Here is an 18,133-nt window from a genome sequence, read left to right on the forward strand (position 1 = left end):
TTTTTGCAATGTTATCTTGTAAGTGTATTACATGCTTTAGAAGAAGGTGATTTTGCTGTTATGATGTTAAAGAGTAAGGAAAGACAGAAACAAGAAAGCTGGCTGATATATGCATTTTATTATCAATTAGCTGTATAATATATATATCTACATTCCAGAATTAAACATTTTATTAAGGAAAACTATTTATAACAAAGCACAATTTTTTTTTCCTTGAGAGGTAGAATTACCTTACCATTAATCTATAATTCATATACAGTATATTGTATATATATATGCACACACATATGCTACTTTGTGTGTGTATATGTTCCATATACACAATTGTGGAAAGGTACAGTATTGCATGTAACTTATTCAGTGATTCATATAGCTGCTCTCGGTATTGCTTATTAACACTTTCAGTATAACTTTATGTACCAATTTGCGATCTAAAACTTCTCAAAAAATTACGTGGCACTTAAATTCATTTGCAGAGCAAATACAGGTCGTTCACAGGTCTTCGGGAACAAAGACTGATAAGTCAACCCTATTTTATTCTCAAATTCCTGCAGATATTGGAAAAAATAATGGGTAACAAATCTATATTGTGTTTGTCTTCTGAACTACAATGGCAAATAAAGTTTTCACAGCTGCTTAATTTTTTGCTTGTGGAGTTTAAGTTTTAAACATGATCTCTCATACTTCACTGGAACACCATTTCATTTAAAGTTTCATTCCTAATTGCACCTGATTATATATTAAAGATTATCTTTACTAATGAGAAAACTATTCTATGATACAGCAGGTTACGCTACCTATATTTTTAACAGTAGTTTTCAAATCAAAAGATTTATGGAACGTCCAGTCAATAAGTGAAAATTCAACAGAGTTCCAACATCTACTTCAATATGCTTTGCTAATGAAACTTGTATGAATGCTGCCAAATGTAGGTTAACAACATGCAAGTATGCAGAACTGCCAAATTCATCATACAAACGTATTCTTACCAACTTAAGCGTTGTCTATCTTTATTTTTGCAGTATGTATGGCAGAGCAAAATTTAACATTCTACATTGAAAAGTTAAAATGTTCCTTTAAGACAAATTGAAAGAAAGTATTAATAATATGATTGAATCATCAGCTAAATTACTTTCTTTTTGCAATTGAGGATGTGACTTATACGTTGCATCTCAATTTATTTTTCCTTATGAAAGATCAGCAGCTGAAAGTGGAAATCAGACTATGTATTCAAGTGCTTTCAGTTGACAGTGTAATAACTAGTCTCTCACTAGTTAGACTTCCATTAAGTTAACAGAAGACCAATTAGTGAAAGAGGTAATTACCTTAGGCTTTAAGCAATAATGATGGACCCATAAAATGAGAAAAAACTTGTTTGTAAAATTTTTTTCATATCTTTGATAAACACATAAAAATTCTTTAAAATACACATTTTGGTAGCAAAGAAGTGAAAAACTAAATTAAAACATTCTAATTTTTTACATAATTTTATATATATAGCTTAATAAAATATTCTCTTAATACATTTTAAGACTGTACACAAGTTAATAAATGTCATAATGAAACTCATTAGAAATATATTCAAGTAGTTTCAACATTAAAAAATTTAAATCTGTATATAACATGGAGTAATAATTTCCACAAATTCAACTTCAGTGCATCTGTAGTAGTCATTAACCAGAAATTTTCTGCTGTTGAGAAGTTGCCTCTTGGTGTTAAGGTTTTAACATATCTTGTATTGAAGAATCCTCATCTGAATGAGCAGCTTCTTTCCTTAAATTCTTCATGAATTCTTCCAGCTCAACAGGTCTCACCAACGCAGCAAGGCTTTAGTACTGAACATATTCAGACTGAAGGGACTGTGCAGAGAAGAAAAACTGATTAAAACTCACTAAAGAGGTTATATTTTTTATGTAATATGCATTTTGCACTTAAGGAGCAGAGGAAGGACAGGAGGAAGAAAGAGTTGAAAGGGAATCTGAATTTCTGCATAGGTAAAACTCAAAATACAAGCAACTCAAAACTGGACACAGAAGCTCAAAAACCAAACACTAAAATTCATCAACTTCTCTGGATCTACATTTCTCCAAACCAAATTCTAGAGATTCTTGGAGAAAGTACTACAAATCCTCTGAAATAACAGCCTAAAATACCGTTTTAAAAATGCGTTGGGAAAATGTATGATTGCAGCTATTATAATTGAGTTATTTCCATTTATCCTAAATAAGAATGAAAGTGCTACTGTGAAAAAACAGAGCACACTTGAGGTGCTGATTCAGGTAATGACATAGGAAATTTTCATGTTGTAGCTCATTACTGAGAAAAATATTACAGCATCATAATTTTCCAAATTAATAAATTCAAGTATAATTACTAAAAAGAGATTAAAATTATACTGTTACTGCAAATTGTTCATATGGCTCTACAAATAACATATTTAAGACGAAGGCATAATCCAATTACTGTATTTATTTCTGGTTCAATTAAAGTTTTCTTATAATCAGTTTAGAGAGCATCTGAACATTTTATTACCTCCTGTACAAATGTATCCAGGAAGGCATCATGACCAGAAAGTCAGTCTTATCTGAGAGTTCTTCATTGTACTGGTACAGTTGTAAACGTAAACAAACTCAACTCATCCACACCCCACACCTCATATTTAAAACTGCATCAATACAATAAGATTAGAGAAAACTATTGAACAACATGAGTTCTACGAAATCTCAGCCTTATCGTCTGTTTTTCCACTATTGCTCCTAACATGTAACTACAGAAATGCACACTGGCATCCATATTGAAACCTGTTAGTAGAAAAATCACCTCAGTATAAACCTTTAGAACACTAATACTGCTTTTTTTTCTTCCTATACACTGAGACTAAACAAAATATGTTTCTGAAGTTGTCTTTTAAATGCATTTTTCACATGTTCCAGATCTGAGACCATCTGGATAATCTTTCCTAGGTTGAGAAAGTGCTGTCAGCATACAGAGACGCAGACTAAAAAGGGTATGTTTTTAGCAGCAAATAGATTTGATAATGAAGGATATATTGTGTAATAGAAAACAATTCACCGTAAAACAAAGCAGGTGTAAAAAGCATTCTTTTTTTTTCTGTTATAGGCTCAGAGTCACTATGAAATACACAATCATAAAAGTTTCCTCCCCCTCCCCGCCCCCCCCAAGTGTTCTCTAACCATTCTGGGTTATGAGCTTTAGTGAGAACATTTGTCAAGTTATTACGTATGTAAAGAGGGAGGCAGAAAGAATATCCCTTCAGTAATGAGCACTCAAAACTTCTGCTCTCTTAATGGTCCTCAAAGCTATCTCATTTTTGGAAGAATATTTTAAAAATCAGAATTATGGTTGCATCAACTAAAGCAGGATTTTAAACTGATACTTCAGAATTTAATTTCAAGCAAAGTTGGTTAACAAAAATCAAAAATGCAGGAAATTTAGTGATACACTCTTGTGTGATGTACAGTAATAGATCACTTTAAGCTTGGACAGAAGAAAGATGACCTGAAAAAATTGTACATATTCATTGTTCTCAGGAACAGCTGGCATTAGTTGACAGAGAACTATGAGCAGCATATGTAAGACATAATAGACAGTAGTAACCAGAAATTTTACATTACAATTTAAATAAGTAACTCTAAGTTAAGTATTCTGAAATTTAAAATTCATTAAATTGTTAGAAATCTAAAATACAAAAGTATTAAAGAAAAATTTATGACTATATGTCAAAAAGAATATCCATGCATTCAGATTGCTTGAAAACAAGATCGCATGTTTTCTTAATTTTCATTATAGATGGGTAGGTGTTTTTTATTCATTTAAATATTTATTTTAAAATCAAGAAGCATGCTTTTTAGTGTTTCCACCCTTCGCATAGCGCTACTTCATAAAGTAATGAGTTCTTCCTAATGTCTCAAAGCCTCTTCTGAATACAGGAAAGAATTCAACTAAATATAATCAACAATTTTTCTAGAGTAAGATTAATTGAAATCACTTCCTGTAAAGCTCCTATTACTAAAAACATGGTGGCAGTTATAACAACATAGCTGTTGCAAAGTATACGGACTAATTTTTGAGTTTGAAAAATCAAAATATAGTTGGGGTGTTGTTCTTCCCCCCCCCCCCCCCCCCCCCCCCCCCCCCCCTCCGGATTTTACAGTTAAGTAATGCTCATAACATTTTACATTGTCCAAAGAGATCGACTGTAATATTTCAAAACCTAACTTTTTTTTTGATCTCAAATGGAGGAGTTTTCTATTTTAGAATTCACATTCCTACCTCCTATTTTGCAGTGAGTCAAAGTATAGCCTTTAATTCTGAACGCTTTATTAAAAACAGAAAGCCCCAATCCACCTTTACAAGTCACAGGCTGGTATTTAAGACAATCTTTCTTAAAATAGAGGAAAAATATAAAAGAAAAATAAAATGAAGTTGCTGAACTGCCACAAAGAGAGAATAAAGTTAAGTAAAATCCTCAGTGTGTAATCCTACAATGATCTCCTGCAGTGTCAAGCTCAGCATTTTATACCCAAGTATCCGACATTTAAACAAACTAAGAATTAGATTGCTTCCCTACAATTAATGATATCATTCTAATCAAATTCATGCTGAAGCAACTGCTTAGATTATTATCATTTTCTTGTTCAGTAGGAGACATTGGAAGTCTCCTGGAAAAGAAAATAAACCATGGATCCATCTAGGTGCTAGAACCATATTCACACACATTTAACTTCAGGACTAAGTCAGCTGCAAACTAACTTTTTAAAGACAACAACCCTACAGCATTTAGGTCTATCTGGTAGGAACTGAACATGCACCTTCTCCAGAAAAGAGCAAAATTCAAGTATTACATCACTATTTTTAGGATAAAATCCTTATCTCACAAGTAATTAAGTCTGAATGGCCCATCAACTCTCCCAAAACATTGTTGAAACAAGAATGTTGTAGAAAGCAAGAAATAATATGAAAACAAGATCCACTAAAATAAATCAGGGTATATTATAAGAACTACATACGCACTTCAAGTGACCCTTTGAGTCTGCTAGATTTACAGATCAGTAAGATACACTATTTTTTTTTTTTCCAAAAAACTATATTCCCTGATGTTAAACTGTAGTTAAGAAAACCTCTCCTAAAAGTATCAAGTTCATATACATAAGCTTTAAAATACTGTTGCACTTCTCAATTTTTGAATTTTTTCCATCTTGTCAGTTTCCATGACAGCTATAGAAGCAAAAGGTGACTCATCTTAAGACTACCCAGATACATACTCTCTGGTAAAAATACACTGTAAGGAGTGATATTTTGTATTTACAATAGTTATAAATCCAAGGAAGGAATCTTATTGTAGTACCTTAGATGTGGTTATACATGATAAGATTATTTCTGCAGATTATAATTGTGAGATTATGTTTAATCAAAGCACCCTACTTGTTAAATTTGCAAATAAAATATTTATTCTACTTGGTCAGAATGGCAAGTTGTCCATTCTATGAAAATCAATTTTTTTTATCTAGTTCATCAGCATACAGCATCATAAAACATGATAATAAGGAAACGGATACACATAGCAAGCTTACACTGATGAAAGAACAAAAGCCATTAGGGAAAAATATATGGCTGACAACCTTAGGAAGACATAGTCACGGCTATTTTTGTTTTAAATAGAATGTGAAATAGTAGTATTAATAAATGGGTGTTAAATTTTTCATAAAAAAAGAGAAAATAAGTATTAGATAACATTCTCTACTGGAAAAAAGAATGATGTACTTGCAGCACCTAAAAAATAAGTTCCTCATTTTCTCACTAATTATATTAAAGAACGTTCATTAGAAATGAACATTTACTGTCCTAACCATCTTAAAATGCTCCTTCACCACTGGTGTTAATAGTTAAACTAATAAAGAGAAATAAGAATAAGGTGATTTTCCAAAATAAGAATACCTGTACAACTACAGATAGTTTGACATTTAACTCTGGTTAAGTGAATTCTGCTAGTAAAAAGCACAGGCATGTAATTCATATCTTTCAAGAGTTCTTTGATGAGAAGTTAAATGAATAAACATAACTATTGGTATATGTAATAGACTTCTGTCAGGTACATTATCTGATGTGCACCAATTAGAAAAAAGTGCAATGTAATACAAGCACTTACTGCATCAAGGCTAAGGTTTGGCTGACAAGACTTCAAGTAATTTCAGCATCTAAAGCAGTGAAGTGGAAATCATTAAACAAAATTCTATTTTTAACAGAATTCTGCCAGAACAGGTGATAAGGCTTCATGTTACTCCATATTTTGCTCATGAGTTTATGACTGCTGATGAATACCACCACAAGCAAAATATTACTTCAACCACTGACATCCAGATAAGACAACAATCTTCTGTGGTTCACATTGTTTCCAGGAAGAAAAGGGGGAAAAAAAATGATGCTTTTATTCAAGTAAATGCAGAATTCTACAAAAAAGAACAAGGAATGCAGGACATTTAACTATGTGTGTCAGTATCTTGGATAGCAAGAACTCCCCATCCCCCTGAACTTCCAGTGCATTAGAGTTAAAGAAGCTAATACAAGCTTTGAATATATAACCAGGATGGCACTAGGTAGAAGCTTTCTGCACCTGAAAGATGACAGAGTGCTACCTCTACTTTCTGAAAAATAATTTTCAAAAAACTGTAAAGGATTCTAACATTATCCAAAAGGATGTTTGAGCCAGTGTCATACATGCAAAGAGTTCTACTTACCAAAAGACAGCAAAACTGAGATAAATAGCATGAAATGTCTTCATGACAAGAAAATAAGCTAAAGGACTATAATAAAGAGATACATCAAGTTTCAGATTAAATGGACTGTCTTCCAGTAGTGGGACCAACTATCAAAATAAATAGTCTTCAAAATAAACCAATATCAAGTAGGATCTGTGATAGCCAGTAAATGTGAGACTCACTACTAGACAAACAAGTATGCAGAGATTAGATATTTGACTGTATAACCTCTACTCCTCATCAACAAATGGTATTTAAGCCAAGAACTCCTGAAAAGTTATACCATTACATCCATTACTAAGTCATTAAGATAGCAGCACATTCTAGAAAGCTACTTTTTCCTGTAGAAATACTTCCTGTTCAATCTAAAACTTCATTCTATGCCTAACAGATTTAATTTAAATCGTTATTTTAAGTCACTTAATAGTTTTGTTGCAAGGGAACAATATTTCCCTCCTTACAAAGATGTGCATAGCTTTACAGTGTCAGGATGACCATTTACCTGTTTGTTAATTACTCTTTTCCTCTTGCTTAAACTAAGCACGAATCAATGTTCCTCACTTTCCTCCCTTTTTGTAAGAATTTCTCACCTTTATCTAAGAAGGAAGCATGTAGCTCCAATACTAGACATAAGACAGTAATTTATATTGTAAACCCAGCCCCTTTTCCTACATGTTTGAGGAATTATTTGATCTGTTCCATTATCTTTAAATTTACAGCTTAATCTTTATTTCACAGCAGATTAAATAGCAACATAGTGCTAGCCTTCTGTAAATACCTAGACAGAATAAGAAACAAGGCATCAATCATTACTTAATTTCTAAGCCTATGCTTAAGGGGCAAGCCCACCAACTTTGCTTTTCTTGTTAAGGATTACTTGTAGTATAAAGCAACTACCTTTCCAAAGGAGATGACAGTTACAAATTTTTAAGATGTAGTATTTTTATTCAACCTCTAAAGCTTTAGCTGTTTGAGGAAGTGTCTTTTGTTCCTGGAATGGTTTGTATTACTATTTAGTACTCGTGTAACTAACTGGAGCTATTATAAATAACGGCAACTTATTTTTCATGATCAAGTCATGTTACTGGTGTAAGGCAACTCTACCCCTTAGGGATCTCCATGTAGGTTTATGTATTAATGTGTAATATGTAGCTGTAACTAAGATATGGCTAAAAACAAAGAATTACTTCTGGCAGCATATCAGTTACACAAGGTACTCTATTGTACTATTGCTAGGTACTTCCTATTGTACTATTCTGTTACAGGAATGGATTGACCTTCCCAGGAATTATTGTTCAAATTTATTTAAATGTGACAATATTGAAGGTTATTGAAGGTGAGAAATCCAAAACTGAGATGCTTTGCCACTTAGATACTCAAATTAGTGATTGCTCTCTACCTTTCTTTGTGTACTGACTTTTGTTCCGCTATACACAGCTGGAGCCTTTGTCAGTTATCCTCTTCTGAGGAATTGAATTTCTGTAAGCATATTGGATACAAAACTGAGATCACCTAGAAAGTCTGACTTTCTAGAATCATCAGAATTTATGAAAAAGTGAAATACTCATGGCTGTGTCTCAAATCAAATATCCTCAGTTTGCTGTACAGCTTTTCATCTTCTCTTTTCACCTCTGTGTCTGGAAGAATTCAACCAAACTAGTAGCTTGAACTAAAACAGTTTTGTTCTAGAACTGGTTTCCTTATAAAAGTTACTAGGATGGTTTCTGCATCCAACTTGAAACAAATCTCAATTACGTATAGTTTGCCTCGTACGATCCTATGTAACAGGTGAAAATAGTACCAATTTAAAGAGGTAAAATAACTTCAGGTAACTTAAAAGAATGTGGTAGTATTCAAGAACTCCCTAGGACATAAGTTACTGCCAGTGCTTAAAATACTGTTTAAACTCAAATTTAAACTCAATACAGATCACTCAGTGATCCTAATATCGTGGAATATTAACACTTATCTGCAGAGAAGTTGCAGTGGATAAGAAGCACATCCTAGCACAACAACTCTACTTTTCAAATGCAAGCATCCATCGAAGTACTAACAAAACACCTAAGAGGTAACAAGTTCCCTCACAGCAGCTTTGTTTTCAAAATACTTTTCATACTAGCTAGGTTTCAGTCCCCCACACAAATTAATTCCACAATGAAACAGTGAAAATGCATTTCCTATTGTTGCCTATCCTCATACAGTGCAACTCATATACCCAAGCTATAAACATGTGGCTTCTGACCTGTAAGTGGTGCCAATATACTAGCTGTTAATGAGAAGACTGGTCTCTCACTTCAGGAAAAAAAAGAGCACAACGCAATCCATGAATGACCTTTTATGCTGATGTCCTAATAGCATGCAAGGTTTATATCGCCTGTTTTAAGGCAGGGGACTTGCCACACTGAAAAACAGTAGCAGGTATAACACTAAAACTTTAGTTGTACTGAAACAAATAATGTGTCTGTGGTAAGGAAACAAAGGAAAGGTGCAATATTCTGAAGTTAATTATACGTGAAGTTCATTTTATTTCCAGTGGCTGAAAAATGAAATATACGAAGCGTCAGTAATAAATGGAGGCTGATGGGTTCAATTAATTATAGGCAACATATTCCATTAAGTACTGTGCAGTAATTTTAATAATTAGTATGATATCCAATCTTTGGAAACCAGATATATTAAGTTGTTTTTTAAATGCTTATTTTTTCCCTGAAATTGACATTCTGTAGCTGAATTTATTTCCGATTCCACAAGTGAAGTCTCTGTAGCCTCTCTCTACATTTTGTACAGCATCACTTTCAAGTTGCACTAATTTATTCACGTATCGTCTTTATACATACTCTTTCACTCAGAAAAAGGGCACAAAATAAACCCAAGGCAGCAAAGTTGTATAGGCAGGAAAACTAAAATGGTAAGACCATCAGAAATATATAGCCCTGAAATATTTTTAATGTTAGAAGAGGACTTCGGTTTCAAGTCAAGCACGCTCATCTTTTAAAGGAATCCTATCCTTAAGAATGCACTATCTTCCATTTAGTATGACACAAACAATACAAAAGTTTCTTTAAATCTATTTTTGCATGAAGATTAAGATACATAATAAAAATTATAAACTATATTATGGATCATTTGAAATGAAAATCTAAAGGGGATGAAGGTCCATAAAAAAGGTATCAAGAAAGGTACTAGCTTAAGTTTAGTATTGATTTATTTTCATAAAACCTCCATGATCTAGATGCTAGAAAAAAGCAGAAAAAAAGCAGCTGAAATGATAGTTACTTAAAAAGGCAACAGACAAAATACTGTTGAAAAGTATTACAGGAAGTCAGAAAATTAAGCTAGTTTAAGATTTTATTTTTTTAAACAACAGCTTTGCTCAGAGAAGCAAGGAAGATCAGCAGTGGTCAGAAGCCTGAAAGAGTTGTGACTGAACTTACAAGAATTGATCGATTCTGGTATTGTGCTTGAGGAGCTGTAAGGCCCATAAAGGAGGGTTGATGCGTACTCATCTGTCACGGCGCTGTGAAAACTGGTTTGGCTGCTCAGGTTGTTGCCACTACTGCTGTTTCTGTTGTACAAGTTGTTGTTCAGTTCATGGTTATTTCTGTGTGGCAGCTGCAAGCTGCCATTCAAGTGGCTGGAGATTTGGCTTACAGAAAAACCTGTCCTAGAGGACGATGATGTCATTTTGGTCTCATCATCATCTGAAGCAGCATACAGGTTCCCTAGAGAACTGGCTAGTCTGGAGTTTATGGAAATGCTGAATGGAAAACACATGGGGGAAAAAATACACACAATGTATGTAGTACGTACACATAACAGACAATTCAGAAGACATTAGGTGAATAATATGGACCATTCTGAAACAATGTGTGCACACAACTTCATCTTCTCTAAAGATGAAATTAACTAAAAAGAGAATTCTGTGGTAGGAGTTCCCATACTTCATTTACTCAAGCCACTGTCAGCTTTCACCTCTGTCAAATCACACACACATGCAGGAGATTGTGTTAAAAGGTTGAGGCAGTGGCTGACCTACACTAACATACTTTGTCTACATGTAAGTTTAGGAACTCCTGTTTCTTAGAGGTAGTGCAATAAAAGTCTTCAAGTAACCAGGAAGGAACATGATAAAATTTGAGACTAACAATAAGGTATCAAGAAATATCTCTGATTTAGTTGTTTTAAAAGTAAATAGTTGTGCCCATAAGTTATGAAAAATACATCATTATATATTTGACATCCATAATTACTTAGTACAGTAGTAATAATGGAATTGAATAGCAATGAATCAAGGGTTCATGAAAATCATTTCAATTACAGCTCAGTATTTTTTTTTTTTGAGATTAGTAATATACAGATTTATAGGAATAGTTGCAAAGCTCCTATAAATTCAGATGAATATAAAAAACTGAGCAACATAATACTGTTTCTGAATTGACACAATCCTCCCCAAACTCACACCAGTAGTGTTTTTACGTGTGTGTGTTTGGGGCAGGGTTGTTTGTTTTTTTCTCCCCATCTGTAGGCAACTGAAGTTGGGCTAGTAGAACAGCAAATAATTTTGTAAGTAAATGTAAGCCCTCTCACACCCAAGAACAGCAAGTCCTTCATAGACTGCATATGTGTTGAAAACCACTATAATATATAATAAGTATTTGTACCAAAATGAGAAATAAAAAAAACCTTTTAAGGTTAGAGCCTGAGGATGCGGTAAATCTGCTTATTCTTTCTGCAGACGGTAAATTAACTGTCATGACTTTGGAGGCCTTCAGTGGAGACATGGATCCTTCGGTGCTGCCTGAAGTATTCAGTCTAGAAGTAGTGGAGTTTTAGTGAGAAGTAAGATTATTATAATTGAAATGCACATCCCAAACACATAGTCTTTCAATACATAGACTGGTATTTTCAAAAGTGGTAATCTCAAGATGTTCTGAGAACTCAACAGCAAATGATTTGCCTGGTTTGAGAAATGCTTAAGGTGTTTTTCTCCTGCTATATCACATTTTATAGTTATAGGCTACTTTTCACCTCAATATTTTGTGTCAAATTTGCAATGACAAAGAATACTTTTTTAGTTTAATAAAAATTAGTAAATGAAGAGCCTAGCAGTAGTATGAAATGCTCTCCATCGTTAGACCAAGGGGGTATAGTCATGATCAGCTCCTAAGGCCTTGGGTACAAGTCTCCAACTACAAGCACAGAAGGAATGACAGAGCAGAAATAGCTTTACTTCCACACCAAAAAAAAAAACACAACACCATGTAAACAGAAGTCTCTGAAGTTAGACACCTGGAATAATCTATCTCAAAAATCCAGGCTGCAATAAAACTGAAGGTAATGTGTTCTTTTTCATATTAATGCTTTATAATGACAAATACTATGCCTTACATAGCGTATTTTAAATGCAATGGTAAAGGGTGCAGTGGTTACAAAAGTATAAGACCTAGATCTACCATTCCTATAGCTCTTAAAGTTAAGTCAATTTTTCTTTAGAAAATTTTTCTTTATTTTCTTTATAGGTTTTATTTTCTTTAGAGGGGAACTGTTAGTACTGTTTCAATTTCAGTATGTGTCATAAATGAAAAACATTTATGAAAGTGAAAAGAAACTGGTGGCTTTCTTGGATCCACAGAAACTTCTGGGAAGTACTTATTTGTAGTAAAAGGTACAGTGTCCTATTTTAAACCATCAGAAGGTACTAAAACTCAATATTCCAATATTCATATGGTACATCTTCTGATAAAAGTATTGATTGTATAGTCTCTAGTCCATCTACAAGAACCACCCAGACCACAACTTGTGATATACAGACAACATTTAGCTGATTTAGGTTTTTGAGACAAGTATTTATTTTTACAGAAATGAATGGGTTATGAGTTAACTATCCAGCCTTCATTGCATAACAGCATGGATATCAGAAAATATGACTGAAGAAATTACTTGTATGTACTAGTTATTAAGGAGAATTCAAGGTATCCCCAAAGTGCAGCTGTGTCCCTCTGCTTAACTACTATTTTTTTTTTTTTTTGCTATTTGCAGCTGCTTAAAAAAGTTTGTTCCCTGCCATTTCTCACAAGTCTGAAACTGCTAATCAATTGATGTGATACGCGTAACTCAAAACACTGAATACAGAAGACTAAAGTGGTATACATTTAGAACTATAATTGAATATATTAGATAATTTCTTAAGGTTAATACCTGAAAGGTTGAGATATGGACCTGGTGTGCAGTTTCATTTCTTGCAGCCTAAAGAAACGAAAGACGACATTTTAAAAATCAAAGGTTAATTTATTTCAAGTATACTTGCATATTTCACACAGGCTTTAAAGTACGACACTAACTTAATTTTAATTGAAACAGCAGAGATCATTTAGTATTAAGAAACTGCGGGTTTAATTCCAAGCTTTACATTTTTACAGACCCTAAAAGATTCAAAATTGATATAACAAGACAGAAAAACTACAGAAATTAAGAAGTATTTTTGTTAGGGACAAGTTTTAAAATGCTACATAACATAAGTATGAAGGTTTTGAAATAATTTTCTGCTTTATCTTTTGCTGCTAAAAAGTAAGTAGTTACCCGGAACAGGAAGACAGAAAATAAAAGAACAAATTATTAAAATAAATATGCAACTAATACACACACACACAAATTTCCACCACAGAAGTGGCACAACTAGTACCACTGCTTAAACAAAATGGCGTACTTGCTATAAAGATCTGATAGCATAGAGTGAATTTAAAATTGCAAATTACCACAGAATTATTTAATTACCTCAGAGCTCCAGTTGTAGTTGAGCATGTCCTTCTCCGACTTTTTAAGGCATGAAGCTTATCTCCCTGTGTCATGCCATTCTTTGCTTCCATACCTGCTTTGTCTTCAAATTCATTCTGTGAAACAAAGTATGCAAAGAAATATACAAAATTTTTAAGAGCAATGTAGTTTAAAACTAATGAACATCTCCTTTGCAAAGATTAACATTTAAAAGGCTATTTTACAATCTTTTGCATTAATGGGGCACTATGCTAATCTTTGTACAGTTCCAGTGAATAAAACGTGTCATTGTACAAATGCACAATCTAACCTCAAAATCAGTTCAGAATGCTCGAATCTAATGCCACTATGTATTTAAATAAGTCTGTTTTTATAGTACCTGAATTCCAACTCTTTCCTCCATAACTATTATTAAGTTTAAAGTTTTTACTAGTTCAGAAGAAGAAATACGTTCACTTTAGCTGACACTTCATGCTTCTCCTCACAATAAATAATTATAAGATCCTTACCCCAAATGTACACATAACAGCAGTAATCCACAACACTGCAATAAAGGGATGGACATCTATACACTCATGCATTATCAGCTAGAAGCTTGAAATAAGTAGATTTCCATTAGGAAAATTTATCCCCTATGTTTTCAAAACAAACAAAAAAACACAACTGAAAACTGTGGAAGACTTATCTGAAATTACACAAACCTTCCTGAAGTATAAGTGACCAGAAGTGACCTACACTTTTACATATATTTCACAAAAAGTTTTAAATATAATCCAAGCTTTTTTGTTTTTGAGAAAATTGAGATTTGTTCTAATTGTCACATATTTAAAAAGATAGAAGTCCAAAAAACCCCCAAACCTAAAAGTGATCTATAGCTACTTATAGTGATCAGCTCTATCTCTGCTTATCTGAAATTCTTCTTATGAACACTTACCTCCCCGTATTGATCCAAGTCTTGTACTTTGTTCAAGTTGTCACTGATTGACATATCACTCAAGCCACAAAGAACTCTGTTAATGTTTCCATCAACTACTCGTTGTTTCTGTTTGGATTGGATGAGATCTCCCTCCAGCCATAACATTGCTTGCTTCCTTTTGGATTCAAAACAAATCAATTAATATCAATAAATTTGCACACAGATAAAAAAAATATGGAAACATGCTACTTTTATAGATTGACAACATTTGAATCCTCTGTGCATCTTCAACTGAAAATAAATAATCTGCACATTTTATCACTAAAAAAATCATCTTTGATGGTTAAAAAATGAAAAAAGAAACTTAATCTCTAAACAAGTCTGTAGCCATCGAAGAAATTAAAACTTCATTTTACAAAATCCTATTAGTAAAAGAGATTAACTAAATGAATTGCCATAACATTTAAAGGGTCTTAAAAGCCATTTTAAAAAAAATCATATAAATTGATTCTTTTATATACATAATGGGTAGAATAAAGTATGACACCACACTAACTTACTATCAGCATAAGTTTTGTGTATATGGATATTGTGTGGCAAAAGTGGTCATAGTCACGTAAAGTTTAACAGGAGTTTAGGAGCAACTTTCAGAAAATACAAGATTATATCCTTTAGACAGGTGGCAAAAATAATCATCATTTAATTGCTACGTACTCGGGCATAGCACGCTTTTGCTGGATAGATACCTGTCAAGCTTCTATACATGGAAGTTCCAGTTCAAGAACTGAGATCCTATTACATATTATCATAACAAAATTAATTTCTTAAAACTGAACAGAAAAAAGTCTGAGAAGATAATTTCACCGGAAACTTTTCTTTGAAAACAGAATATTACGGTAAAGCTTAAGAATCAAGTAGCCTGAGCCAATTGCCCAAGCTTGCACAATAACAAATGGGAAAGGTAAACACTTCCTGAAAGATTTCACTACATCCCAAGAAAACAAAGTGTGTTGGGGGGGGGGGTGGAAAGCACACAAAACCACTAAATCCACCTAACAAAAGTAGCCTATAAGGTGTTCTTGAATTTGAATACCTCTGAAGTCTTTCAAGATTAATTGCATTCACAGTAGCAAACTCATTTGATACCCTCCTACCCAAGTGATGTTTTTTTTTCCTACCAAAAAAAAAAACACAACACTGTTCAAAACCTCCTTCAATAAACCTCAAAGGAGGTAAGGAGATGAAGTTTTGACATCTATGAAGGCTGGGAGAGCAAATTTGTAAGATTTAACCTTTTTGTCAGATGCAATTTTGCAGTCCTGAGACCAAGACTTTTCATATTAGACTGATAAAACTGATGTTAGCTTCTTCCTCCTCATTCCCATTTTGAGGCTACTGGTGATATCACTTGAATTTTGTTTGAATATCAAAACAGGTATCAATTGCCATTAGGACAATAGAAAATTCTCACTGACCAATACAACAACTCTTGGATATAAGTGATATAGATACTAATGAAAAAAATCTGAAAGATCTTTGGCTATCTACAAAATCAAACCAAGTGTTTCAAGGCCACTGCAGAAGAGACTTAGTTACTGTATTTCTCGTTCTTCAAGTGAACAGCACTTACTAATCACCTAATATCTTCCTCTCTTATTCTTGCTGTTTTGTGGAAGTTATTTTTAAAAATTGATCAACCAAGGATCAGCAGGGTGTGGAAAAATTTGATCCGTCTTCAGTGAGCACTTGTGGTTCGTGAAAGTTTGTGATTTACAGCATTTTGAATAATGGTGGGCCATTTCTCAAATAAATGAGCGTCCATTCCAAGGAGTAGAACGTAAATAGGAATCCTAATTCATGCTCCATTTCTGTTAGGAATTACAGTAACACTTCTTTCTCTGGTATCCTATTTTAGATGCAAGGTCAAATAATGTTTTACTGTATTTATACAGTATCTTTTCCTCATAACAATGAAAATGCCTTCAGCTAAACAACAGAAGGTATCACCTCAGAAATATCAGCTATTACAGTAGTAATTCAACACAGAAGTCACTATGAAATTAAACCTAACATCAACATCACTGAAGACAGTGTAATTGTACTATCTATTTCCAGACAGACCCAGTCAGGATCAAACCTTGAATCTCCCATTCAAATTACCTGTACACAAAGTGTTTTCAAAATAAAGTATATAGTCAAATTTGAGAACGAGCCATATTAAAACCATACAATTATGTTTTGCTAATAACTACATTAGCTCCAGGTCAGAAATGTTCATACGAAGGAATCTGGCCAGGAATCTGACCGAGAGCATAAGTTGTCCACCACAGACTTATTTAATCCTTAGTTACAATAAAAATAATGAGTCAATTATTACTATGGCAAGATTCAAGTGTCATCATAGGCTTAAAGTATATAAAGTATGTCTTTTCTATATTAACATTTTAATAAATCTTTATTGTTGATTTAATCTTACATCTACACCTGGAGTTTATACTGCCAATGTGTTTGTCTTTATCTCCTAAGCCCCCCAGATCACAAATATGCAGTCTTGAGACCCTCTGCCCCTGAAGGCAACAAAATGCACAGTGCTCCAGAGAAGCTGATTGCTAACAAGTAAATTCTATTTTTAGAATAGAATTTTTTTAGAATAGAATTTTTTTCTATCTACCTCAATCTCAAATTAATCTCAACTTAAATATGTTACAACAGGCAGTAATATACGATATTAGAAGACAGAAAATAGATCCTAAACAATAGCACAAGATGGATAAAGATGTAGAAAAACAGTTGATTCTTAGTAGCAAATCAAATACACATACTCTTCCAAGAAGTGTTGCTGAGGTCCTATAATAGAGCCTGGTCGACATATTCTTATCCAAGCAATGGCTTCAGCATGCGTGAATCTATAGTGTTTCATTATGTAGCAGGCAATCAGTGTTCCTGTTCTCCCCAGGCCAGCTAAAGAAACACAAATATTACATACAAAGTCATAAGCATTCCATAATTATCAAATTCAAGTATAAGATAGAAGACAACTTTTTAATAATGTTGTTTACCACTTTAATATTTGAAGAAAATTTCTGGTTCAGTATCCTGTTTGCCATATTATTGGATTTCAGTGCTGTACATATATGAACTAGTATATCATATTTACAAAAAAAATCTTTAAGAAAACATGCAACTGATCACTTCTTCCTCGTGCACTTCTACCTCATACATTTTTTAAGGATTGATATTTAGGAAAACTGTGACCTAGCTGGATTTTGTACTTGCAAAACTAGTTAAACAAGTAAATCTAGATAACTTTGTGCCTCCAGATATTTATCGACCTCCCCCACCCCTTTAAGCCTGCTCCTTTTCAGGCTGAATGGTCCCAACCCACTCCTCATAGGAGAGGTGCTCCAGTCCTTCGATCAGGCCCTACGTTGGACCATTTCTGGTAAGTCCATGTCTGTCTTGTACTGAGGAGCCCAGAACTGGACACAGCACTTCAGGTGAGGCTTCACCAATGCTGAATAGAGTAGAAGGATCACCTCTCTTGACTGCTGGCAATACTTTGCCTAATGCAGCCAAGAATACTGTTAGCCTTCTTAGTGGTAAGGGCACAGTGCTAAGTTGTTCAACTTGGTGTCCACCAGGACTCCTAGGTCCTTTTCTGCAA

At 33.5% G+C, this 18,133-nt stretch overlaps 1 protein-coding gene across 1 annotated transcript in view; it reads right to left on the bottom strand.

Moving 5' to 3' along the window:
- Nucleotides 1-99: 99 nt before the first annotated feature.
- The window catches only part of CDC14A (cell division cycle 14A), a 55,939-nt gene continuing 37,905 nt past the window's right edge, over nt 100-18,133 (bottom strand). Inside the window, 8 exon segments of the mRNA XM_048066986.2 lie at nt 100-1,859; nt 10,214-10,274; nt 10,276-10,536; nt 11,463-11,591; nt 12,978-13,025; nt 13,554-13,669; nt 14,488-14,644; nt 17,292-17,430. Of these exon segments, the coding sequence (XP_047922943.1) occupies nt 1,830-1,859; nt 10,214-10,274; nt 10,276-10,536; nt 11,463-11,591; nt 12,978-13,025; nt 13,554-13,669; nt 14,488-14,644; nt 17,292-17,430 (941 nt within the window). The 3' untranslated portion in view covers nt 100-1,829.

The sequence above is a fragment of the Anser cygnoides genome, chromosome 8 (genome assembly GCF_040182565.1).
Source record: "Anser cygnoides isolate HZ-2024a breed goose chromosome 8, Taihu_goose_T2T_genome, whole genome shotgun sequence".
NCBI classification, from domain to species: Eukaryota; Metazoa; Chordata; class Aves; order Anseriformes; family Anatidae; genus Anser; species Anser cygnoides.